Genomic DNA, 24,671 nt, shown 5'->3' with positions numbered 1-24,671 from the left:
ACCTGTTCATTACTTTTAGTTACATGGTATGGTGATGGTACGAGAGGCTTATTCCTAATACTATAATCGTTTTACGCACAGAATGTATGAGAATAAATATGATAGTCTGGACTTTCCTTACCTGTTTAAATGACTTCCCACAAGTCTCACAGATTAAGTAGGTCAATTGAAATGCTGATTAAAAACCAGTGAACTTTGTTTGCATTTGGAAACAGATGCTTTATTTCAGCAAAACCAAATCATAACAAAACAAAAATAGACTCTTAGTTACAATATACAACATGCTAGCCGTGCATCACAGACAGTCGTGGTTACTGTACTTCCTGTACTCTGCTGAAAAATACTGTACAGAACTCTGCTATAATAAATTTTACAAAAAAAACTAATTAGGATTTTCACATTATGCTTGAAAACAACTTAAAGTAACATGTTTTCATAAATACTGCAAATCAGAGCCATCAGTAACACTGTTAGATCCTTATTCCGTGTGAGTACACTTAATTCCTCATGCACTGTATGTGAGAATTATTTCAGAAGGAAAACAAATCTATGATTTTAAACACAATGTCTGCAGCATGAGAGATTTCCTGCAGAAATGAAAGCTGTAGATGATAAAGTACGTTGTAAAGAAATAGTCCTGGTATGTGGGAAATTTTTCATGTCAGGGGGGTTTGTTCACTTAAAGCACTATATATCATTAGACCAGAGGATTTATGATCTTGCCCAGCATAAGGATGGAGTTAGAATTTCCTTCTACAACAGAAAAAAAGAAAGGCCTGTTAATGGACAGCTTCAGAGGGACACCCTCTTCCTGTGTCTGGTCCTGAGGTTCTGCTCCTTCCTCTGACATCTCAAACAGCACTTTGTTGATGGCCTAAGAGGAGACATGAAGGTCTATTAATGTCTCATAAATATACAGAGAGTGATTTTTATATTATGACAAGCTGACTACTCAGGCTGACCTTATCTATGGTGAAGGGTTTGGTGTTGCTGAGTTGGCCGAAATCTGCCTCGGAGCCGAACAGTTTGGCCTCGATTTCAGGATTCACGGTAGTCAGCAGGTCACGCAAATCAGTCACAGAGGACATAGAGAACTTGGGGAGTGACAGCTCCAGGAGACTGGAAGAGGGAGACAGAGTTTATAATGAGTGTGTTTTTTGTTTTGTTGTTGTTTTTGTTTTTTGTTTTTTAAATTTTAACAGTATTAGACCTGAACCTAAAAATCCATAGCTTTTTTTTTCTCCTATTTTGATCTTTTGAGTTAAAAACAGCATATAGGCACTACGTTTCTGTTCAAAAAAACAACAACCGTTCAAGGTCAAAGTTTATTCTAAGTCTAGTACTAGTAAAGTTCAATAATCACCCTTCCTGAAGGTTTTGGTGCCAGTCAGAAATTATGTCTGTGCGCAGCTTTGACTCCACATCACCGAGTTTAACCCCCTCATGAGGCAAGACCAACAACATGTAGGAGCGTTTGCTCAGAGACAGCTTCACAATGGTGCATTGCCGCGCCTTCAAAATAAAAGAACAAAAATATTAGAGTCAGGTCGCTATGACTTTAACAAGCTAAATCCACCAACTTGTTATTAATCTTTGTTTCTTAAATACAAAGATTTACCTTATCGTTGAAGTAGTGATACTGACCCGTGTGGGTCATCAGTGGAGCCATTACTGTAGTTGTTTGATCCACATGAAACTCCTTCAAGGTCGTTTCCTCTGGTTGGAAAGCTTTCTTCCAGTTTCCTAAAGAGACGAAACCAAACACAGATTCGAATTTTCTATATACGATAAAGACATTTTTAATGTGAGAGATTTAAGCAAAAGTCTGAGGAAAGGAAATGCTCCATGATGAAAAGGCTGAGACTGTGGCCCATCGATATCTCTATGGTACAATCAGCATTGTTATTTGTGAAGTTTGGCATCTGGATCAATGCACATAAAGCTGGTAATTAGAGTCACGATTAATAGAACTGCAAAAAGTTATATATTTATAGATTAGTGCCATACATAATGTACCAGGGTTGACAAGCTGGTGTAGGCTGCAGAAAGCTAGTTTGAACTTTTAATTGTGAATTCTAATCTACGTACTTTGTATAATCAACTTAACAGAGACAGACCTTGGAAGTTGAAGGAGGTGATGAACAGAAGGTTACTGGTGGCATTCAGATCTTTGAAGATGTCCTTCACCTTCCTATCTGACGTCATCTCCACAAAGCTGTTGACCAGCTGCTCTGCTTCCTGAGGTTTGGAGAAGTCCACACCTCGGATAAACGACGTGTCTGACAAGTCCTGTGTGCCTTGAATAAAGTCCTCGGACAGCTGAGCATCCTGACGAGTGAAGGCCCAAACCTGGGTAGTGATTTCATCTCTGGGTCCATCGTCCACTAGAGAATTAATGCCCTGCAGGGTCTTAAGAACTTTGTGTCCATCCATTAAGGACACGCAGTCCTTTCCATCAGTATCCCTACTCAGGCCTAGTAGAAGCTGGATAGAAAGAAATGAATTGAGGTTGTTTACTTCTTTGTAGAGTGAAAGTACAAGACATAATCAAATAATCAGATGGATGGTCAGACAGATAGCCTAGGCTCAGCAGGTTCTACTTCAACAGTGACAACAAAAGTAAATAAATACCTGGAATGAACCGGCTGTCTTCTTGGAGGCTCCCAGGTAGAAGGTGACCAGGGATCCAAAGGTGTTGACTGGAGATAAGAGCGTGTTAGTGCTGTGCTGCTTGCTGCTGAGAGCCTGGTACATCCTCAAGCCTAGAGCATTTAATAGCGCTGCCAAAACTGCTGTCCTCTCTGTGATGTTTTGCCTCTGTACATCAACTTTTGATGGATCCCTGTGGTCTGGTGTCAAGACTTCATTGTCAAGGGGAGCCACAGGAAGTGTCTCCAGAGGCTTAACCGTGGGGGCCTGCAGGGACTCACAGCTGACGTTCTCGGCAGCAAAAAGATAGAAGGGGTGAACGTAGACTCGGTTGGCTTGGCTTCCTGAGAGGCAGCAGTATAGTAGGAGGACCAGAAGAGGTGACCAGAGTCTCTGCATTTTACCTTTGGTTGGAAGTTACCCTAAAATAGTTGTCTCTGTTGGTGGGGGAGACACATATTTAGTTAGTTCAACCTCAATCACCTCAAGTATAACTGACCATTTTCTGTATCAGCCTGGTTAGGAGAGCGCTGAGTTTGACGTCTTCTGGGAATGTTACGTGACTTTTTCAACAGCTTTCATCACAAATCAGGCTCAATCTGGTTTTCAGCTTGTATATGATTGGCTGGCAGGAACACTGGATGTCAGAGATTGATTGAATTCTTTGTGCGCTTTCTCTCCTGCTGGTCAGTGAGTGAGAGCAGACATTACCCTCGGCAACAGAGGTCGCGTAGATAATGAAGACGTGTTTGTGTGTGTGTGTGTGTGTGTGTGTGTGTGTGTATTTGCATATGTTCACTGACCCAAATAAGATGGGAAACTTTGTATCCTATAAAAATTTATCTTGCAACGACAGGTACAAACTTAGTGTGCTTAAAATAAATAAAACAACTTATTTATATGTTGTTACTAACTTATTTGTGTGTTTACATAACAAGTCTATTAAAAAAACCATATAAAAAAACCCAAAACACATAGAATGAAAGAATCAATAGAAGTACAAAACAAACTTTCACAGCTGTATAAATGCATAATTTATTTTATAGGTCCAATTTTACTGGACAGCTTTCAAGTCAAGTGACAATTTTCATTAATTCTTTCAAGGATTAGTCTAAAAAGCTGTGAAGCAGAGTGACTTTGGTAAGTGCTCTCTTATGCAAAAATAGGACTTTATCCTTTGACTTGAACATGCATAAGTGTGGACTGATGAACTCTTAGAAGCGGTAAGTAAACACTAGATTTTCATCTATTAGGACATGTAACACAGGACATGGCCTTGGTCCCTGATCAATAAAACCAGTGCATTCGATGTTCCTATACACAACTAACCTATTGTGTACCTGCTTACCTTATTACAGACGTGGTGAAAATATGGGCTACTTCACGACTTATGTTATGAGGTTCAGATATGTGAATAGTTTTCTTGAAAATCTATTTTTCATAAAATCTCTTTCTGTATATAGAAATTTTCAGAAACAAATTTCAATTTAATTTCAATTTCAAACATTCTTGCTTTTCAACACATTTAGTTTTTAATTCAGCAAAGCACTCTGGAAAAAAAAAATCCCTCCTCATCTTTAACAGTTCAAACTACCACACAATCAAAAAGCAATTACTGAAATAAAGAAAAAAAAATTCTCTTACCAGATGGGTCTGCCGTTGTCGCTGGTGAATGAGGTGCTAAGTGAGGTCCTGACTCCTCTGCACTCTTACTTTAACCCACCCGGCCAGCTGTGTGCTCCCACTCTAGTTACTGATTAACCAAAGTACCATTGAGTCAGTCAGGGGCTCTCCTGTCATGACTCATATCCTGCTTTGTACAGACAGCGCTTGAGATATAGATAAATAGGTTTGAGAGTAGGTTTGGGAGACCACCCAGTGCCCTTTTATATAATGACTTTAGGAGAATGGTGCAAGAAAATCCTGAATGGGGTGAAAAGGAGAGCTCAACTTCTATAAAGAATTGGGAAAAGGAGGGATAAACAGTCTTGTTTCAGTTTGTCACCTTTCCAGGGTGATTCACTGAAAAGTCACCATATTGCACATGTATTTATTTGTATGGGGGGATATTGTGTTCTGTATTGATTACGTATGTTCTTTGGAGTTTTTGCTCAACCTAGACGTCAAAGAGGAATTGAGGAAACAAGTTTCATTCAACCCTTTTAAGATTTTCTTGCTTTTTCTTTTTATCATAATGGATCATATGTCTCACATTATTCATTCCATATAATGCAAATTTCTTTTTTAGTGTACTTTTAAAATAACACTCACTAAGCCAGGTTAACAGAGAAACTCTGCGGACATCTGTGTAAGATTTTCATGAGTCTTGAGGGTGTTATCATTGGAACAAGAACTATAAAATAACCCCACCTGTTCTGGGAAAAGAGCAAACACTTTTCAAATGTTCAAATAGCTCTTTATGAGACAATGCATATCATATTTTTTTTATCTTAAAATTATTATCTGTGACTACAGTACAGAAAATCCGTCACACTCACACCTGATTCAACAGGACAGGGCACACTAGATTTTCTCACCGGAGAGAACCATCATCAGGTCAAGTGTTTTACACTCCTGCTTTTATCTTTAACAAACACTGTTACAACGTTAATGGGATAAGAAATTTTATTTGACCTTTCACTTCATGTAATGTTTATAACAGTGCGAAGGATTGTTCTTTTATTTGTCACTGATCTCAGACTAATACAGTATGTCTTTTCTAATATCACAGTCTCTGCAATTGTCCTTTAAAATATATAATAACTTTCAGTTCCATTCAGATATTTTTTTAAATAGTGCCTCAAGATGCTTTAAGCTACAACAATAGAAAGAAAATCCCAATAATCAGATGAACCTCTGTGAGCAAGCGCTTGGCAACAGTAGGAACGAAAAACGTCTTTCTAACAGGCAGAAACAGACTCAAGGAAGTGCAGCCATCTGCTGCAACCAGTTGGGGGTGAGGAGAAAGAGAAGAGACTCAAGAGAGACCGGACACGCAATGGGAGACAAAGCCAGAGCTAAATAATGACACATGGAGAGTGAAAAGGGAGTAGAGAAGAAATGCTCAGTGCATCATGGCAGCCTAGGCCTATTGTGACATAACTATGGATGGTCTAACAATAAGCTTTATTGTAAAGGAAAGTTTGGACTCTAATCTTATGGTAGAGAGGGTGTCTGCCTCCTGAATCTGAACTGGAAGCTGGTTCCACAGCCGAGGGGCCTGAAAGCTGAAACTCTAGATCCACGAGTAAGCCAGCAGTCTGGGAGCAAAATGCTCTGTGAGGATAATATGGTAATAAGATATGATGTGTCTTGATTATTGAAGACTTTGTATATGATTCTGATTCTGATTCTGATTATTAGGCAACGTCCTTTCCTTTGGCAAAATGGGTCAAAAGAAGGACTTGACAGGCACAGAAAAGTCAAAAATAGTGCAGAGGGATGCAGCAGTCTCAAAATTGCAAAGCTTCTGAAGCGTGATCATCGAACAATCAAGCGTTTCATTCAAAATAGTCAACAGGGTCGCAAGAAGCGTGTGGAAAAGCCAAGGCGCAAAATAACTGCCCATGAACTGAGAAAAGTCAAGCGTGCAGCTGCCAAGATGCCACTTGCCACCAGTTTGGCCATATTTCAGAGCTGCAACATCACTGGAGTGCCCAAAAGCACAAGGTGTGCAATACTCAGAGACATGGCCAAGGTAAGAAAGGCTGAAAGACGACCACCACTGAACAAGATACACAAGCTGATGGATGGGCCCGTGGCTGGATTGGTAAAGGTCAGAGAGCTCCAGTCCGACTCAGACGCCAGCAAGGTGGAGGTGGAGTACTGGTTTGGGCTGCTATCATCAAAGATGAGCTTGTGGGGCCTTTTCGGGTTGAGGATGGAGTCAAGCTCAACTCCCAGTCCTACTGCCAGTTTCTGGAAGACATCTTCTTCAAGCAGTGGTACAGGAAGAAGTCTGCATCCTTCAAGAAAAACATGATTTTCATGCAGGACAATGCTCCATCACACGTGTCCAAGTACTCCACAGCGTGGCTGGCAAGAAAGGGTATAAAAGAAGAAAAACTAATGACATGGCCTCCTTGTTCACCTGATCTGAACCCCATTGAGAACCTGTGGTCCATCATCAAATGTGAGATTTACAAGGAGGGAAAACAGTACACCTCTCTGAACAGTGTCTGGGAGGCTGTGGTTGCTGCTGCACGCAATGTTGATGGTGAACAGATCAAAACACTGACAGAATCCATGGATGGCAGGCTTTTGAGTGTCCTTGCAAAGAAAGGTGGTTATATTGGTCGCTGATTTGTTTTTGAATGTCAGAAATGTATATTTGTGAATGTGGAGATGTTATATTGGTTTCACTGGTAAAAATAAATAATTGTAATGGGTATATATTTGTCTTTTGTTAAGTTGCCTAATAATTATGCACAGTAATAGTCACCTGCACACACAGATATCCCCCTAAAATAGCTAAAACTAAAAACAAACTAAAAACTACTTCCAAAAACATTCAGCTTTGATATTAATGCATTTTTTGGGTTCATTGAGAACATGGTTGTTGTTCAATAATAAAATTATTCCTCAAAAATACAACTTGCCTAATAATTCTGCACTCCCTGTGTATTTTTTGTCTGTTTGTTTTGTTAGTTTTTGTTTTTTGCCCTTTATCACTGTTCCTCTTCCCTGCTGTTTTTTCCCTACCTCTTTCTTTCTCCCTTTTCTTTCCCCCAGTCATGTCTATCCCATGTGTAGTAAGTGAAAATAAAATAAAACAACAACAATAACAACAAAGGTGAATCAAATAGACCAATATGGCAAGGCCGGGATGGTCCATTTGGTAAAGTAAATTTGTTGGGCATCTTTCTTTGCCTTTAGACAAGAATTCTGATGGCAAAAGAACCAAAAAAAAAAAAAAAAAAAAAAAAGCAATTTAACTTTAATCTCTTAAACCCTGTTTAAAATTCTCATTTTTCAATTCATTTTAAAATTCTCAGTGAAAACCCCTCCAGATTTACTCAGCTCCTTCCCTAGAATCCAAATTTGAAAATAGTTACACCTTTATAACAGTTATTCAGCAAACACTGATGTTATTGAAGTTGATATTAGAAAAAAACTCAGCTTTATTATCAAGTTCCTGAAACTCTCATGTATATCTTAAGCAAATACATTAAAACATATCCTAAAACTAGACTGAAAAATATTTGCACACCTTTTATTATAATTAAACAAGTGTGTGGTTCTCATGGAAAGGATTAATGGGTAATCTCACTAAACATTTGGTGATATCAGTAATTTTGTAGGTGCTAAAACAAAGTGTCTGAGTCGGCTGCTGAGTATATAAGCTGCAATGCTCAGTACCTCTGACAAATTGGAAGGTGAACGAATACAAACATGTGGACTCTCTTGTTCCTTTGTGGTGTGCTCATCACACATCAGGTGCAAGGTACTTTCCATTCGTTTCTTATCATGCTTTTTTCTTTTTGGATTTTCAAGCAAATTTGTTATTTTGTCATTTGATATTTTCAACAACATTTGCAAGTTGATGGCTTGTCGGTGCTGCATTTGTAGTCTGAAATTGATGTTATCTTTATGTCATTATCCATCAGGTGTAGATCGTGGCGACGCTGCTCGTTATTGGTGGACTACAGCAGATTATTGGGAAACTTCAGGAGATTATTGGGAAACTACACCAGGTTATTCAGGTAAAAGGAAAGATATATGGTACTGTCTTTGTCTATCTTAATATTGTTCATTTAATCGCTGTGGTCAACAGTTTACATCAAATAACAGTCATGAACAAAACAGAGTATTAGAGAGATTTTTTAAAATGGACATGAAAGCTAAATGTATAAAGGCTAATTTACACACTGAAACAGTTAATTTACACAAACTGACATAAATGTAACAATGTAGCTGGAATTAAGAAATAAGTGCTACAAGTTAAAGTTTTTAAAACATGTTTAGCGCCATCTTTTTCAGTACAGAACCTGAGTTGGTTGGTTGCAATCAACTGACTTACATTAGTTCATATAGCTAACTAATAACAGAACCAGCTAAAAATCTCTTTTGTTGTAAACTGGTTGGATGTACTTGGGAAGAGAAAGATTATTTTATTGAATAAAAACCACTGATAGCATCGGCTGATTCTGACTCCAGCTAGTAGATCCAGTGAACCACCTGTCACCTGACTCAAACAGGTTCTCCTCCACACTGGTCTCTTTTATGAAGTGCTTTAGAAACCCGAACATTACGGCTAACAGCTAGATTTCCCTGTGTCAGAGCAGCTAGCTAAACAGCTAAGAGCCACTTACTGCTAAAGGTAATGAGACAACACCTACATACAATTTTTTTTTTTTCAATGCACCCGTTGCTGATGCAACAAATGCAAATTGTGCAATACATTCATGATTCTGGGCCAATTTGTTTTCTTTAGAATTTATATATATGACACATGCATATAAAGTTTATAAATAATATTATAGTTCTGGATATCTGTTTATGCTGTAGCAGTTACAATCTTATACATTCAAACAACTAAAATGTTAAACTCACTGTCCACAAAACTTATTGTTAATTGATTAGCTTTTTAACATTTATTTAATAGATTTTTTTTAATGACTCTGTGTTATTTCAGGATGTGGTGGTTACCTGTATGGCAGCAGTGGCAGTTTTTACAGCCCCAACTATCCAAACCTGTACCCAGACAATTCTGACTGTATATGGTACATCAGACCAGGCAATCAAATTATTCAGCTGGAGCTGTCAGATGTAAAGTAAGCAAGTATTTTTCCATACCTAGGATGAGTGTGATCACTCTTTACTTTGGTTGTATTATGGTGACTTTTAATTCAAAGTTGTGTTCTTGGTTTGTGTTAATCACAGCACTGAGTGTGGATATGATGATGTTTACGTCTATGATGGCTCCAGTACTGGAAACCGGCTTCTGGGAAAGACATGTAACAACACCAAAAACAACACTTTCTATTCCACCAGTTATTATTTGACTGTGCGCTTCAGGAGTGATGGCAGTGTGAGAAACACAGGATTTCATGCTTCTTACAGAGTTGTGTGTAAGTCACACCTGTTATGATACCTTTATAAATAAAGTTAGGTACCATGTCTACAGTTTATTTGTGGATTTTATTGTCAGTGAAAGAAAACAAACAAGCAAAAAAGAAGTAAAAATCATAATCTTGAGATTTTAATTAATGGGAATTTTTTTTGTCTTTTTTGTCTATCCTCCTTGAAGCTGGAGGTTCCTGCATTCACAACTGTGGTTACCAGGTTGGATATTGCTCTTGCTCTTCGAGCTGTGTATACAGAGGGGACTGTTGTTATGACTACGAAGGTAAGCAATGCTGAAAAGTGCCAAAACGCATTTATTCAGGGCCTGTATTTAATGACAATTTGCGCAACTTGTACTTTATTTTGTGGAACGAGGTATACAAACAAAATACGATAAATAATTCATGAATAAGAAAATATAGTACCCAAATATTTGAAAACAGCATGATCAGAGTATGTTTCTTTTTCTTCTTTCCTGACCCAACGTGCCTGTTATGATACACACAAACATAAAAGAAACTAGATCTTAAAATCTTTATCCCACAGATCACTGCGGATCCACAACAGTAACAGATATGCCAGAAACAGATGCAACAACAGGTAAATAAAAAGAATTAAGTAAAGATGCTGTTTTAAAAAAAATTAGATTAAAAGCTATAAAGTAAATGTTGTCTTCCAGATCTGTACTCATGTCTTTACAACTGTGGCTCACACCTGGGAAGCTGTTCCTGTACTAGCTCTTGTGAATACTACGGCAACTGTTGTCATGACTACTACTGTAAGTATTCTGTCCTTCAAAGCTCAGCAGAAGGAGGCCCTGCTCACTATGATCACACTTTACAATGAAAATAATTTTTTCTTGCACTACAGGTGTGCTGCCACACTTCCAACGGTCTCACACTTACCCAGCCTATTAAACAGTCACGTTTATTCAAAAACAAAGGGGTGGGGTGGGGGGGAGCCAAAGATAAACTGTTGAGTTTTAATCTGTATGGTTTGCTCCTTTGTTTCAGCTTACTGCCCAAGCACAGGAGATCCAGTCACAGGTATAAAAGTCTGTATGGGGAAACATTTTTAAAGCAGCAGCTCAGTAAAAGCCATCTCATAGATTTTTTTAAATACTGTATCTCTCTCTGTTTTCAAGATCAGCCATCATGTCGTTACAACTGTGGCATGCACCTGGGAAGCTGTTCATGCAGAAGCTCTTGTCAATACAATGGTGACTGTTGCTATGACTACTATGGTAAGTGGCAAGTCTTACAGATCAACGTTGTTAACCGTCTCTGCAGCCATCTCTTGCAGGAGCAAACAGTCTGTCAGATTCCAGTGTAATGGTTTTCTGAAAATGACACATGACATTGTGACTTTGTGTTTAAAGAGACAATTTTCTTTGGCCTTCAGTGGGATATACTGTATGCATCTAGATTGTTTTGGTTGCTCAGTTTTGGAGATATGTCTGTCATGTTTTGAATATAATGAAACTCCCTTGTCATGCTAAGAAAGACAAATAAATGAGTAATAAACATAGTTTAAAAAAAAAGGAAAAGATCAGCCGTAATGTCTCTTTTCAGAAATTATGACCCTTGCATAATGGGTTATAATGCACAAACCTTGTTATGAGCAGCTTTATCCACTGACCCATACTTGCTTGTGTCTGTGTGTGCATCCTGGTAGATCTGCTTTTCCTTCTGCAGAATGATATACTTGGTAGTTGCAATTTGGTAGAAGACAAACAAACAAACAAAAAAACCCAACAACAACAACAACCAACTGCTTACTTGTTTGTGCTCATCTGAACTTGGGTTGCAGTGGCAACAAGCTAATGCAGCTAATGCAAGATATTCCAGACATCCTTCTCCCCAGCCTCAATTTCCAATTCCTCCTGGGGGATCCTGAATCCAGGCCTTATTAGAAATGTAATCTTTGCAACACATTCCCTGGGGTCTCCTCCAAGTTCAGCGTGCCCAGAACACCTCTGAAGATAGGCAACTAGGAGTGATCCAAACCAGATCAGAATCACCTCAACAGGCTCCTTTTGACATGTTGGGGAAAAGAAAGTCCCTGCATGAAACTGCTCAAAACAAGGTTTTACAATATTTCTTTGACAAACCTGGTCCTGATTTCTGAACAGAGACATTCCTGTTGAGTTTTCAAAAATATTTTAGTGCTTTACACACCACAACACAATTACCATTTAGTTCCATTATATACTGTATAAGAGAAGGGAGACATCTGCACAGCGGACGTCTCCAAAACTGAACAATCCAGATAAATAAATGGCACTCCAGGCTGGAGGGAAAATTAGTGTTTGTAATTTTAAAGCTGCCCCCATCAGACTGCAAAGCAACAATTTTTGTTATATTTTTTGGAGAGTGTGGGAATTATGTATCTAATTCCCACATCCACAATAATGCCCAATTATTTAAATACTATGTTTTATTTAGAAAACCTTTTCTTCTTTCTGTCAAATAGATTACTGCTCATCAACCACTACGTGGCCTGATGTTACAGGTGCAAACCCTTACTTAATTTTTAAAAAAATCAATAGTTTGATATTTAATGATTTGCCTGTAGTCTTATGTCCCCATGTGTTTTCTAGCTCAGCCTTCGTGTCGATACAACTGTGGCTGGAGCATGGGAAGCTGCTCCTGCTCAAGCTCTTGTGAATACTATGGAAATTGCTGTTATGACTACTACTGTAAGTGTTCAGCCCATCGAATTCATTAGTGCTCATATTAACATAATGTGAATAAGCGGTTTGTTAAACAAGCACATTAAATAAGTAAGAAAAGGTTAAACTGGCAAAAAGTCAAAATATTTTCTTTCCTCTGTCATGTAGCATACTGCCAATGGACTACTGACACGCCCACTACCATGCCTGTTACAGGTATGACAATCTCTCAACAGACTGAATGACAAAAAAAAATTAAACACACCAATTATTCAAACACACTTTTACTCCCCACAGAACAGCCTTCATGTCAATACAACTGTGGCTGGAACATCGGAAACTGCTCCTGCTCAAGCTCTTGTGAATACTATGGAAATTGCTGCAATGACTACTACTGTAAGTAAAGCTCAGACGAGAACGTCACTGCAAATGGTGATCACAGTTCCTGCTCAACAGTATAGTGTATGGCTATAAAATTCACTGTATTTGCTGTATTATTTAAATCAACTTACGATGATGCCCATAAAATAAGTAAATTCCTGACAGTAAGTAACTTGATCTAATGTTGTAATTATTTTCTTCACTTCTTCTAGATTACTGCCAGTCTCCTGACTTTACCACAGGTATGAAAACCTCAGTGACCTCGAGTAAAACCAGAAACTGTTAATGCCTCTGGCGAGAAAGCTTACTGAAATGATTTCTGTGTCCCTCAGCTCAACCCTCATGTCGATACAACTGTGGCAGTTACATGGGAAGCTGTTCCTGCTCAAGCTCATGTGAATACTATGGAAACTGTTGTTACGACTACTACTGTGGGTATCTGGTCAAGCAATCTCAACATACATTTATTGCAATATTACTTAAAAAGAAAGTATCTAAAACCTTCATTTCTCCCTTTAAACAGCCTACTGCTTAGTCTCAACTAGGGAGCCAACAGGTAGGGTCCTCGATGTGCAGAATTAGTCTGGAGCAGTTTTGGTCATTGCAGTGACACTTTTTGCTATTTTATTAACATTCAACAGGGTCATGTGGAGGCAATCTGTTTGGCTCTGGCACCTTCTCTAGCCCTAACTATCCCAGCTACTATCATGACAATGCCTACTGCATGTGGCAACTAAGAGCTGCATACGACCAAAGAATCTTCCTGCAATTCACATTCCTACAGTAAGTAAATAGAAAAATGAGCAGCATTGTTATGTGAGGCACAGATGGATCAATCATGTGAAGACAGAAGTTACATGCAGATCTTCTTTTTTTAAAATCTAGATCTGTGTTTCAACTTTTAAGCTAATTTCTAATTTATGGCTTTTATTGTGTTTAAAAAAAACACAGGCTGGAAAACTGCTGTTCCTGCGACTACATTGAAATCTATGATGGGCCATATGTTTATTCACCATTTTTGGGCAAAGTCTGCAACAACAGTCTGAGCACTTTCTTCTCCACTTCCAACTATATGACTGTGGTCTTCCGGACTGACGGTTCTATGGTTGGTCGAGGTTTCAACGCCGAGTTCACGAGCTCTTTGACACCAAGCTCAGGTACGCTTATTAGGAAGTAAAAGTCGGGCTATTTTGGCCTCTGCTTCTTTGATTATATCGTTTTTCTTTTTTAAAACATCATGCATATCTGTACCATTTTTCATACTGTAAAAAGTGGCTGAATAATAATTCAATAAGAACCAAAATGTAGGACCGACAAACCCTGAAAAAAATTCAAGCTGCTGTACCAATCTTGTTAACAACATGCTGTCAGGTCGAGTGGACTGCTCCTCAGACAACATGAACATCGTGATTGAGAAGTCTTACTTGAACAGTTTGGGTTATGATGGTCACAGCCTGTACCTGAACGACCCACACTGCAGACCCCAGATTTCCTATTACAATGTGGTCTTCAGTTTTCCTCTCAACACTTGTGGCAACACAAGAGAGGTAGGAACCCCAAAACTTTCTAAAAACAACAAAACCCCCCCCCCATTAACAGCAGTATTTTATAATTTTCAAAACAACTGATCTTCTTCCCTGAACAGTTTGAGAATGGCAAAATTGTGTACACAAACAGTCTTCGTGCCTACAACTCCAACTACGGCGAGATCACACGCCAGTCTAACTTTAAGCTAAACGTCAACTGCCGAATGGAGGAAGACTCGGTATCTCAGATTTTATACGAGGTCCGTGAACTAGAGAACACCACCATAACGGGCACAGGCAGATACAATACCAGCATGGTTTTCTACCAATCCAGCAGCTTCTACTATCAGGTGTGTTTGGGCAGTGAAGGTTTGACTAGAGAGAAAACTCCTATCGTTATAGTTATATGATGCTGATAATTTTCTTTCACGCTCAGGTGACTCAATTTCCATATGAGATAACACTAAACCAGAACTTGTATATTGAAATCGATATGAGGAGAGGTGACAGCAGTCTGGTCCTCTTTATTGACACCTGTATAGCATCACCATCAGCCTTTGATTTCCAGTCAAGACCCTACTACTTGGTTCGCAATGGGTAAGATAATGAGTGCTCTCCACGGGTCAGTTTAATTCGCTAACTACACTGGTTTTTGTCCACAATAAGAACAAAGGGATTTGTGTTGTAAATACTAAAACTCCCAGTGAAAATAACTGAAAAAAAGTACAATATTTAATAAGCACTATAATTTAGTATGCTTTTGAGATATCTGTAGCTTATACTCCAGCTATGGTTACTTTAAATATTAGGATTTCACAGATACAATTTAAAAGATACAATGATCTCATAAAAGGACATTATTTTATAATAAATTAATTGTTCCACCACTTTTTCTAAATAATGGTCTCTTTTTGTAAGCAAAAAACAAACCAGTAATGCGTGTATTTTCCAGTAACATCTCTTTCTTTATCATTCTCAGTTGTCCAATAGATAACACCTACTATGCCTACACTACTGGCACCAGCCCGTTTGCTCGTTTCACTTTTAAGGCCTTCCAGTTCTTGCGGGCCACAGAAGACGTGTACCTCCAGTGCAAGGTCCTAATATGTCCAGCCTCCGACTACAACTCCCGCTGCCGCCGCGGATGCACCAAACGAGTGGCCAGAGACGTGGGGTCTGAACATGAGAGTGAAACTCTGGTTGTGGGTCCCATTCACCTTTTAGGTAAGTGCGACTTTGTACTTTGTTTTGAATTCTTGTGCTAGAAGAACAAAAAGTGAACAAAGTATCTGACTATTACTTACTTTTTTTTTTTATTTCTAGACCCTGAGAAAAAGGAAGATGCGAATGATGAGCAGAAAGAAACTTAAATCTTCTCCACTTCTCTCCCTCTTCTTCACACCTTCACTCTAACACTGAATATTATCCACCCTTTCTTTTTTTCCCTTTTCTTGCATTACATGAATAAAGGCATCATCAAAAGACAATATGTGTTTTTGTTCATTATGTCAACTGTCATCATCCTGTAATAAAAGGACAGTGGTTGATTTTTGTTCTTGAAAACAAAACAAACAAAAAACGAAACAAAAACAAGAAGACATACCACAACTCAGTTAGAAAACACTTTACTTATAAATTAGTTAGATTAATCCATCTCACAATGATTCACCATCCCAGAGGGATGTCACCGCCAGAAGGCTTAAACATTCACGATTACCTACGAACCTACGACACAATGAGAGAACATAAGGCAGTCATTACTGGATGCCCCCATTACTGGTAAGTAAGGTAACAAGGTGGTCCTAAAAACAGATAACTATGTTCTTCACACATGTTGCTAAGCAACAGACAACAGTACCCAAGACACAGGACAATCTCGCTAAAGGAGCAGTCTTAACTGCGGCACGGTTTTGCTCGACACTGAACATCTATCCAACCATTCAGAATACAATACTCAGTAAATATTCAGAAAAATCACTGGGATCAATATGATGAATTGGAAATCTCAGCGTGTGTAAACACAGAGGCTAAAACGTGGCAACCCAGTGCTACGTGGCCATTCTGAATGTGTTCACATGACACACAAGACTTTGTAATTCTGTCCTAAACATGGAGATACTGGATATTAAAGTGACTTCATACAATATCGAAAGGTCAGAAAGTGACATGATGCAGTTAAAAGGGTCCACAAAACCCTTCTGACAAAGTAAGTGGAGCTACTAGGATGGATTTCGGGAAACGGCACTCTCTGGAGGAACTACAAAACAACAACTTCAAATATGGTCTAGGTTGACAACTTAGCTGGCTGACCAAAAACCAGTGATACACAGTTTGGCCAGATTTTACTCTCAATGCCATCTTTATAGTACAGCTGGCACTGATTCTTACGTTAGTTAGCAGCATTCATGTAGCAGAATTTTGGCAAAAAATCAAAAATAAATCATGGCTACCATAGAAAACTACAATGGCCAAACTTTTTTTCCTAAGGTTCTGGGTCTGTTGGTTACAATAAGAAGAGGCTAGTGTAACAATAAATCTATTCATCTTCAAAGTAACAGTCCTTTCTATCTACTCAAGAAAGTGACTATATCAGGCACTGCAAAGAAATTGTAAAAATGCACCAAGCACTGAAATAATTTCTACAAGGCGGCTTAACAAAGATACCTCAAGGCCAACAGTGTCACTCCTGAGTTAGTAATATTAGAGCAATACTTGGTTAAAGCTCCAGGAGTATTGAGAATTTATTTGTGTGGAGTTTCTTTTTTTTTTTTTTACAACTTTCTAATTTTGGGAAAGGGACATGTTGTTAATGCAAATTTGATATTCTAGTAGACCTTCCCTCTTTCACTCTCTTGGCAAGCAAGCAAATATTATGCAGTACTGTTTACAGAGATTTCAGTGAATACAACACTGAACACTGGGCGCTGTCAGTGTTACCCCTCATCCTGTAAGATGCCTCTATGGCATCAATTTCAAGTTTTGAAACTTGACGTCTGACCTTGAACTTAAGGTCAACGTCACTGGGATGGGAGCTGGGATTTTTTGCAGGATACACCCAGGGTATCAATTTCAAAATCCTATGTTGCCTCATTCTTGCAGCGTTTCACCTGTTCCATTTCCAAATGCAACATTAAAAGATCATCTACAAGAAACTGCCAAATAGCTGAAAGTTATTCATTCAGCAGTCACTGGTTTTACCTTGTAGAAAAAATCTGATCCGTTTGCCTGTGGGGGAAAGGTCCACTTTGAGCAAAGTTCTTTTTCTTTTTTATACCAAAGGAAAAAGAAGATTGAAACCAACATGGTAAATTTAGTAGCCTTGAATAAAGTGTCTTACATTTCACTACATAGTCAAGCTTTTTCCTGATCAATAGGTGAATGTCACTGCAACTGCTGTCACAAATAAATTCTCAACCTGTTAAAAACACTGACCATCCCTTTGTAATACACTTGAATGGGCACCTTTAACTATACAAAATTCATCTGAATGTTGCTATTTTCCTGTTTAAGTACAACTTTCAAAGACAAGGCTACATAAAGGCCAAATGAAAGATAAATAAATAATATTACTATAGAAATAATAAAACATAGGGGTCCATTAAAAGTTCTTTTAAAGTTTTCCTCATTCATCCATTACTTGTGTTGCCCGCGTGCAAAGTGGCAGGCAAAGTCGTACTTGCTCTTGCACTTGTGGCCGCAGATGTTGCACTGGAATGGGTTCTCGTAGCCATGGCAGCCCATGTGAATGGTGTAGAGGATGTTGTCAGGGAAGTAGATATCACAGTGCTGGCAGTGATGCAGCATGTGGGGGTCCTGAAGTGGGGCGGACAGGCCGGGAGCTGGCGTACTGGGCTGGCTGTTGGAGATACTAGGGGTGCTGGTGCGCCCACTGTGCTCGCTGCACGGTCCCGCTCCAGGACTGCAATTACTGTGGGGAGGAGCCCGGGGTTCTGGGGGGATTGGGGATGAGGAAGAAGCATGGGCCATATTGGCTGTCACAGCAACAGGAGCCGTGGCAGGGTGTGGCTGCTGGATGAGGAATGGCTTCTCATCAATGATAGACTCTGCTCCTGGAGACATCGAAGGCTGAGTCTGGGGCTGGGACTCTGAGGGGAGACTGGCCAACTGGCCTGCCAGAGTAGACAACTGGTTCAGGGGGTTATCCACGACCATATCATGGTGATGGTGATTTTGGTTTGCGGAGAGAGCGTCCTCGCCTGCTCGACTTTGATTATCATAGGTTTCCTGACGTAAGTGGGGCAACTCATGGGAGAAGTCGTTCACATTGTCAGCCTTGTGCACCACCATAGAAGGGGGGCTGAAATTGATAAGGAGCCTGCGGCCATAGCCCAATGAACTGGCTTTTTTCTGTAAAACACTCAGCATCTTCTTATGGGACAGTGAGCGGGCGCCTTTCATTGGCAGGAGTTTGTGACGTCTCCGGCGATGGTGTGACAAGTTGCTACGATCGCTGCAGCGGAATGAGCACAGCTCACACTTGTAAGGCTTCTCGCCAGTGTGCGATCTCATGTGGGCCTCCAGGTGACGCTCGTAGGCCGAAGCAAATGGGCAGAGGTGGCAGCGGTGAGGTTTCTCTCCTGTTCAAAAGAAAACAAGCTGAGCACCAAAATCTCATCAGTGTTACCTCCTGGAGATTAGCCGTTTTAATCTTACCTGTGTGAATTCGAATGTGTTCAATGAGCCGTGCTGTGCCTCTGGTAGCATAGTTGCAGTAGCGGCACTTGAGCTTGCCATCATAGGTCCTCTCGAAACCATCTACCAGGATCCCTGAGTTGTCCTCCAATGACATGTCCACTGAGGGGTGATCCAGTCCATTCTGACTGCAGTCTGCTTATAGGAAAATTAAAATGATTTTTTACATAGACCAAAAATAAATAAATACATACATACAAAATAACAATAACTTCCTGACCCCTGCTTGCCTGCAGCAGTTGTGGCAGTTTTAGGGTTTGGGATGGGGTAGGGGGTTAGGGTCTTGTATTGGACTTCCAGTGTCAACAGCATCTTGGCTTTGCACTACTTACGTGAAATCAATTACTAATCCCTCATAGTTGTTTTACAGATTTTACACTGGTACTTGCTGAGTTGATACAATTTAAACTTCACCTGAATGGAAGGACTTGTCCTTGTGCGGTAGGTCTTGAAAAAAAAAATTAATATCAAAATAATTCAACAAAATTACCTTGTCAGTTATACAGCACCATCTGGAAATGCAAAGATTTTGTTCTACATGGACAGAAACATCTACTGGTATTTTTTTAAAATCTTTTGTAGTACCTGTCATATTTGCTCAAACTAGAAGTAAAAATTTAATTTAATTTTTTTAATCTTTGTGATTTTCTTGTCAGTCGGCCATATAAAAAAAAATCTTCAAAACTATTTAATAAATGAAGCTAAAATTTCACAGCAATAATTGTATATGTCCAATCCTTGAACCATAAGGTTTTTAGGCATATCTGAGATGGTCGAGCAGAAGGCCTACGGGGATTTGAGATGGACTCATCCTGATTCAAACTTCACCACAAAGCACACAAAATTAATAGAGCGTTACAAACACAGCTTCTTGTTACCTGCTGGCAGCTCATCCGCCTCCTTGACGCCGCTGACAGAGCCTGATATCATGTTGACATGTTGAGTCTGCTGGCTCAGATACTCCTGAAAATCCTTCACAAAGTCCAGCGTGTCCGGTTTTTCCTCCCCCATCGAAAGAATGTGCGAGTAATGCAAAGGTCCAACACTAAAAAGACGTTCAGACACGTGTTACTGACCAGCAAAGACGAAGACACGCGAGGTCGGAAGAACAATTTTCTGAACTGTTTAAGTAAAAGATTACAGGAAAACAACCGGATTTGAACAAGTCAAAGCATGACCATCATCAGCTAGCGGATTTTAAAAGAAGCACACCCACCTCTTCAAAGCTAAAACAACGACTTAAATGTTTCGATGGGTTTGATCTGAAATTCTGTTTTGTGGTAATCCAGACACACAGACAGGATAACCCTGGGATAATATGATTGACAAGCAGGAAATCGCCGCTTTCCGACGTCTGCTCCGTCTGTCCTACACGGTGCTCCTCATCTTCGCGATGTTGTTACCAAAGCTACGCTACGCTACATTAGCCGAAAAGCTAACTTTAGCTTATCTTGAAGAAAGCATCTCTGTTAAAGAGCTACCCCGGATTTCTGGTCATCATTTACGCTTAACTAGATCCTCAATAATACCGGAGCGATTAAATGTTTCCCTCTGTCGACAAACTAGTAATTATTCACACGAAAAAGAAGCCTACTAAATCAAAACAATAGCCCATTTTACCAGGGTTAAAGTTCACTCTGTGTTCGTCCGCAAAAACCCTCCTGCCACAGCTACGGTGTAAAACGAGAGTTCCTACGAATAAAGCTCTAACAAACCCAGGAACGCGTGATATGTTAGTTACAGATACAAGAGGCCACCGTAGCTTCTTGTCGAGCTAGTTGTACTTTTTTTTTTTTTTTTTTAGGAGAAAACAGCTTACGGTTTGACGTGACGTGCAGGCAGTATGATTCTGGCTCTCTGAGAATTCCTAGGAAAATGTGAAATATGTTCAGCAATTTACTGAATTAAGAGCAAACATAGACGGAATTTGAGTATATAAGGAAAAAACAGAGTTTGTACAATTCTAACGATCTTGAAAGTCAATATTTGGTATGACTAACTTCTTTCTTCACCATAGCTTGAACTTTCTTAGACCAGCTCTCTTGTAGTTTCTTTAAGTAGTCTCCAGGAATAGTTCTCCAGACTTCTTAAAAGACATTAAAAGTCTTTCTTTCGAGCTTGCTTGCCTTTTGTTCCATTCTCTATCAAGATCATCCTACACTGCTTCAGTAATATTGAGGTTCAGGCTCTGGGGAGGCCAAACCATGACTGAAAGTGTTCTTTTGTGCATGTGTGTGTTTTTTCTATGTAGATACACTGTAAAATCTAATATTGAGTTTAATTAAAAATATTAAGTAGACTGAACTCAAATTTTAACAATTTGTTATTAGAACTCAATTTAAGTAAGTTACCAGTACTTTTTATTCAAAAAGCTGATCAACTCAATTTATTTGAGTCATTTAACTTAGAAAAACGAAGTAAGCTGGAAATGTTGCTTCTCAGTGTATTCTTTTACTGCACTATCAGCGTGTTTTGAATTATTGTTATGCCAAGAAATTAATCCATTGCCAATCATACTTTTTCTAAATTACATTGAAAGCTGGATTAAAATTTGATGCCACTGTATTCATAATTCCATCAATTTTGAGAAGATGCTCCAGACCACTGGCTTAAATGCAGCCCCAAACCATGACAGAACCTCTAGCATATTTTACAGATGGCTGGAGACCCTTGCTTTTGAAGGACACACACCATGTTAAGATATGCCAGGAAATGGCCTTATGCTTTTCAAACTGTGTTATCTTTGGCATTTTGATTGATTCAACTAAAAAAATAGAAACAAATGATATGTTTTTAACACTGTGCTGGTAGTAAGTACCTAAAGATAAAATTTAAAACTGGGTCATTACTAAGTTGTCTGTTATGTGAAGACCCAATACTGTATTATCCCTTGAGGTAAATGGATTTTTATGAATGACTCATAGGTCAGTTAGGTGGCTTAAACAAAAAAAAAGTATTACTCATTCAAGTCTGGAAACTTGGAAGACAAATACAAAGAAACTGGAGGTAGCTGAAGGCTTTTGCACAGTACTATAAAATCTTGTTTTAGATATCTTGATAGCTACTTAAAAATGCTTAGGATTTAAAAAAAAAAAGAAATCCTATAATTGTGTTGTTATTTCCCAGTACAGTTGTTATTCAAGCACACTGTCATGTTGATATGAATCACCCATCTCTTGCCATAAGCTAAAAAAAAGTTAAAAGATAGCCTGTCCATTCAAATCCATGTCAAAGCATATTTTCACATGTACATCTTGCAGTTATGCGCAAGAGGCAAATGAGGCACAGCAACTGCAATACTGTCAAAAGCTATCAACTCATTCATGTTTCATCACAATCAATAATTTACTAGTACGCGCCTAATGAAGATCACATTCCCCCATTTGTGTCAAAGTTGTAGAAGAACCACTGAAGAGAAGATAATAAATGACCAAAGTAGAGTGAGACCACTGTATCCTTTTACCATGTTGAAACTACTGTCAGGCCATTAGTACTGCAGCAGTAATGTAAACCTGTTGCTGGTGAACCCTTTGTAACATGAGTTACTCAGTACTGTATTCTTTATAAGGAGTATGGTGTGTCTGTGAGTCACTTTAGAGAAGTAAGAGTATTTAAACACGATAATATAATGGTTTTTGATGTGCATTTGGTTGCATGTGCTATTGCCTGGAAACATGTAAATACAGTTTAACAATTTGGACACTAGGTGGTGCACATGCCTCAGTGGTGAAATAAGTTCTTTCCATTCTCATTTAACCGCATGCAGTTTTTAAACAAAAGTACTCCACGTGACGCAACATACAAAGCAAACACAGTAATCTTCACAAGTCCAGAGTTCATTTTATTCGCCATGTTTACGCAGATTACAGCTCAAAGCTGTGCCCAGGCACGGGAAGCTCAGTGTACAGTACCCTACAGTGTGCGTCAGCTCCCAGTCCCAGGGACAGCACGAACAGGACCAGCGGAAGACATGACAGTCGACCTCATCAGTTGAACCATGACCACCGGAGCAGCCAATTACATCACCTTCTAACAGCCTGTCCACACTAATGTTATTTTATTGCAATTTAATTATGCTCAGGTTTCCTCTGGGGCCTGATCCTGTTGAATAATTTACACGCAGCCACAATGATTTGTCGCCACCAAAAGACAAAGTGCGCACTTCTCTGTGCTCTCATTTGTTTCAGTAGTTTTGTTTTTAATTCCTGCCATATCAATTAGTGAAGCAATAATCTTGTGTTGTACTTCCTGCTAAACATTTCCTAAAGTTAGAACCAATGAGGCCTTTTACTTTGAAGGTGTAATTTATTAAGTCTAAAAATACTTAAGGTTCAAACTTAATTTTGCATTAATGCAATGCTCAACAGTGAGCAATGTATTATAAGACTGACAGCAGGTGCTACTCTAATAGAGTTTATTTGGACTTACATTTACACATGGTATGTGATTTTATATGACTTTCCTATGTAAAAGGATGTGTTGAAGCTTACTGTCAAACATTGTACAAACAGACACATGGATTCTACATCAAAATTTTGGTCTATTTGAATCACAATCACTCATATACTTAACATTTTCTAAAGGTCTGACTTGAACTCAAAGCCTTTACATGACTAATCTAATTTATATGAGTGAGTTTGAATATACACAGTCTGCCACATGTAAAATTTGCGCCGGGATAACACCTGCCTTTGAGAAGGCTACAGTGTTATCCACTTACTCTGATTCACATTTAAAAGGCCTGAATGAAAAGGTTCCCTTCTCCTCTTAACCGCTTGATTTACAGGCTGTTTGTGGTTTAATGCCACACGGGACAATTAATTTGCTCTTCCTCTCCTGAAAGAAATTGGAATTTAATTTAGAGAAGGCCTTGACCAGTTTTTTAAGACTTGGTGTCATTTGTTGGGCTTGTGTAAGAGCTGCATTAGAGATCACCCTTCTGGAAAAGCTTTTTAATCCTAGACAAGTGCAGCCATAGTAACGGTAGACGGGAGCCTCTTGGAGGGAGAAAGGTGAAGGGGGACTTTGACGAGATTTATTCTTCTTCTACTGAGACTGTTTCTTTCTTGAGGTCTCCCGCTCCACGTGGAGCATTTGAAAAAGAACTAAGAGGTGGGGGATAGGATAAAGGAGGTATATATTAAGCTTTTCTTTCCTCTCACCACTTAATTTCCTTGCAGGCGCGCCTTGCGCTGTTGTAATGAATGTAATTGCCGCCTTTGATGAGAATGCTATTATCTGGATCACACTTTACATGGGCAAACAAGACTGCCTCTCCCTCCACCTCCACCGCCCATTTAACTCAGCAGTGAGACCCCCCAATTATGCAGGGAACAAGTGGCTTTTCATAAAACCAGCGTGTCGCTCTTGATTGGTGAGGCTTGGAGCTAGCTACATGTGGACAAAGGATAGATTAGATTTGATATAGGCACACCAAAAACCCCATTTCCTTGATTAATTTCCTGCATGCCTCACAGAAAGGTCCCACTTTCTCCTCACTGAATTCTATCTCTCCTTTAAAGACAAACTTTCATCTTATGATAGATGTGGCAACTCAATGGACAGACAGACACTTTATTGACCCAAGTTTGACCATAGCTGCCTGGGCTGCAGGAGAGAATATGAACAAAAAGAGAAATGTTTCAGTTCAGTGGGGAGGATGGGCT

The 24,671-nt window shown here is 39.2% G+C and overlaps 3 protein-coding genes across 5 annotated transcripts; 1 reads left to right on the top strand and 2 right to left on the bottom strand.

The window, feature by feature from the left end:
* Positions 1-194: 194 nt before the first annotated feature.
* agt (angiotensinogen) lies at positions 195-4,452 on the bottom strand. The gene is made up of 7 exons (XM_026191010.2): positions 4,294-4,452; positions 2,632-3,086; positions 2,118-2,484; positions 1,619-1,743; positions 1,364-1,512; positions 963-1,119; positions 195-874 (listed from the first exon to the last, which is right to left on the bottom strand). The coding sequence occupies exons 2-7, from the start codon at positions 3,046-3,048 to the stop codon at positions 698-700; spliced, it is 1,392 nt and encodes a 463-aa protein (XP_026046795.1). The 5' UTR covers positions 3,049-3,086; positions 4,294-4,452; the 3' UTR covers positions 195-697.
* A 3,410-nt stretch (positions 4,453-7,862) lies between these two features.
* Positions 7,863-15,779, top strand: LOC113035187 (scavenger receptor cysteine-rich domain-containing protein DMBT1). The gene is made up of 22 exons (XM_080288283.1): positions 7,863-8,351; positions 9,284-9,422; positions 9,532-9,719; positions 9,899-9,997; positions 10,261-10,314; positions 10,394-10,492; positions 10,728-10,760; positions 10,859-10,957; positions 12,187-12,225; positions 12,314-12,412; positions 12,554-12,601; positions 12,683-12,781; positions 12,979-13,008; positions 13,099-13,197; positions 13,290-13,322; positions 13,408-13,549; positions 13,718-13,923; positions 14,138-14,313; positions 14,412-14,642; positions 14,729-14,889; positions 15,272-15,516; positions 15,616-15,779. The coding sequence occupies exons 1-22, from the start codon at positions 7,997-7,999 to the stop codon at positions 15,660-15,662; spliced, it is 2,721 nt and encodes a 906-aa protein (XP_080144409.1). The 5' UTR covers positions 7,863-7,996; the 3' UTR covers positions 15,663-15,779.
* A 122-nt stretch (positions 15,780-15,901) lies between these two features.
* Positions 15,902-20,895, bottom strand: ikzf5 (IKAROS family zinc finger 5). Of its 3 annotated transcripts, none has more exons than XM_026190537.2 (4): positions 20,222-20,895; positions 19,884-20,050; positions 18,967-19,143; positions 15,902-18,890 (listed from the first exon to the last, which is right to left on the bottom strand). In XM_026190537.2, the coding sequence occupies exons 2-4, from the start codon at positions 20,014-20,016 to the stop codon at positions 17,926-17,928; spliced, it is 1,275 nt and encodes a 424-aa protein (XP_026046322.1). In that variant the 5' UTR covers positions 20,017-20,050; positions 20,222-20,895; the 3' UTR covers positions 15,902-17,925. The 3 variants fall into 3 exon arrangements, with proteins under 3 accessions (XP_026046322.1, XP_026046325.1, XP_026046323.1); XM_026190540.2 differs by having other exon boundaries at positions 18,967-19,140; XM_026190538.2 differs by having other exon boundaries at positions 20,626-20,895.
* Positions 20,896-24,671: the final 3,776 nt, after the last annotated feature.

The sequence above is a fragment of the Astatotilapia calliptera genome, chromosome 13 (genome assembly GCF_964374335.1).
Source record: "Astatotilapia calliptera chromosome 13, fAstCal68.1, whole genome shotgun sequence".
Taxonomy (NCBI): domain Eukaryota; kingdom Metazoa; phylum Chordata; class Actinopteri; order Cichliformes; family Cichlidae; genus Astatotilapia; species Astatotilapia calliptera.
This window is presented reverse-complemented; position numbering and strand designations above follow the sequence as displayed.

Bases quoted from the DNA above. Each gene is read 5' to 3' on its own strand.
- LOC113035187 (XM_080288283.1), top strand. From the start codon at position 7,997: ATGCTCAGTACCTCTGACAAATTGGAAGGTGAACGAATACAAACATGT. The intron at 12,226-12,313 runs GTGCAAACCCTT...TGTGTTTTCTAG, and splicing joins TACGTGGCCTGATGTTACAG to CTCAGCCTTCGTGTCGATAC. The intron at 13,323-13,407 runs GTAGGGTCCTCG...AACATTCAACAG, and splicing joins CTCAACTAGGGAGCCAACAG to GGTCATGTGGAGGCAATCTG.
- ikzf5 (XM_026190537.2), bottom strand. From the start codon at position 20,016: ATGGGGGAGGAAAAACCGGACACGCTGGACTTTGTGAAGGATTTTCAG. The intron at 19,144-19,883 runs GTAACAAGAAGC...TTTTCCTATAAG, and splicing joins GGCGGATGAGCTGCCAGCAG to CAGACTGCAGTCAGAATGGA. The intron at 18,891-18,966 runs GTAAGATTAAAA...TCTTTTGAACAG, and splicing joins ACACATTCGAATTCACACAG to GAGAGAAACCTCACCGCTGC.
- agt (XM_026191010.2), bottom strand. From the start codon at position 3,048: ATGCAGAGACTCTGGTCACCTCTTCTGGTCCTCCTACTATACTGCTGC. The intron at 1,513-1,618 runs GTAAATCTTTGT...TTTATTTTGAAG, and splicing joins ATCACTACTTCAACGATAAG to GCGCGGCAATGCACCATTGT. The intron at 875-962 runs GTCAGCCTGAGT...GTCTCCTCTTAG, and splicing joins AACCCTTCACCATAGATAAG to GCCATCAACAAAGTGCTGTT.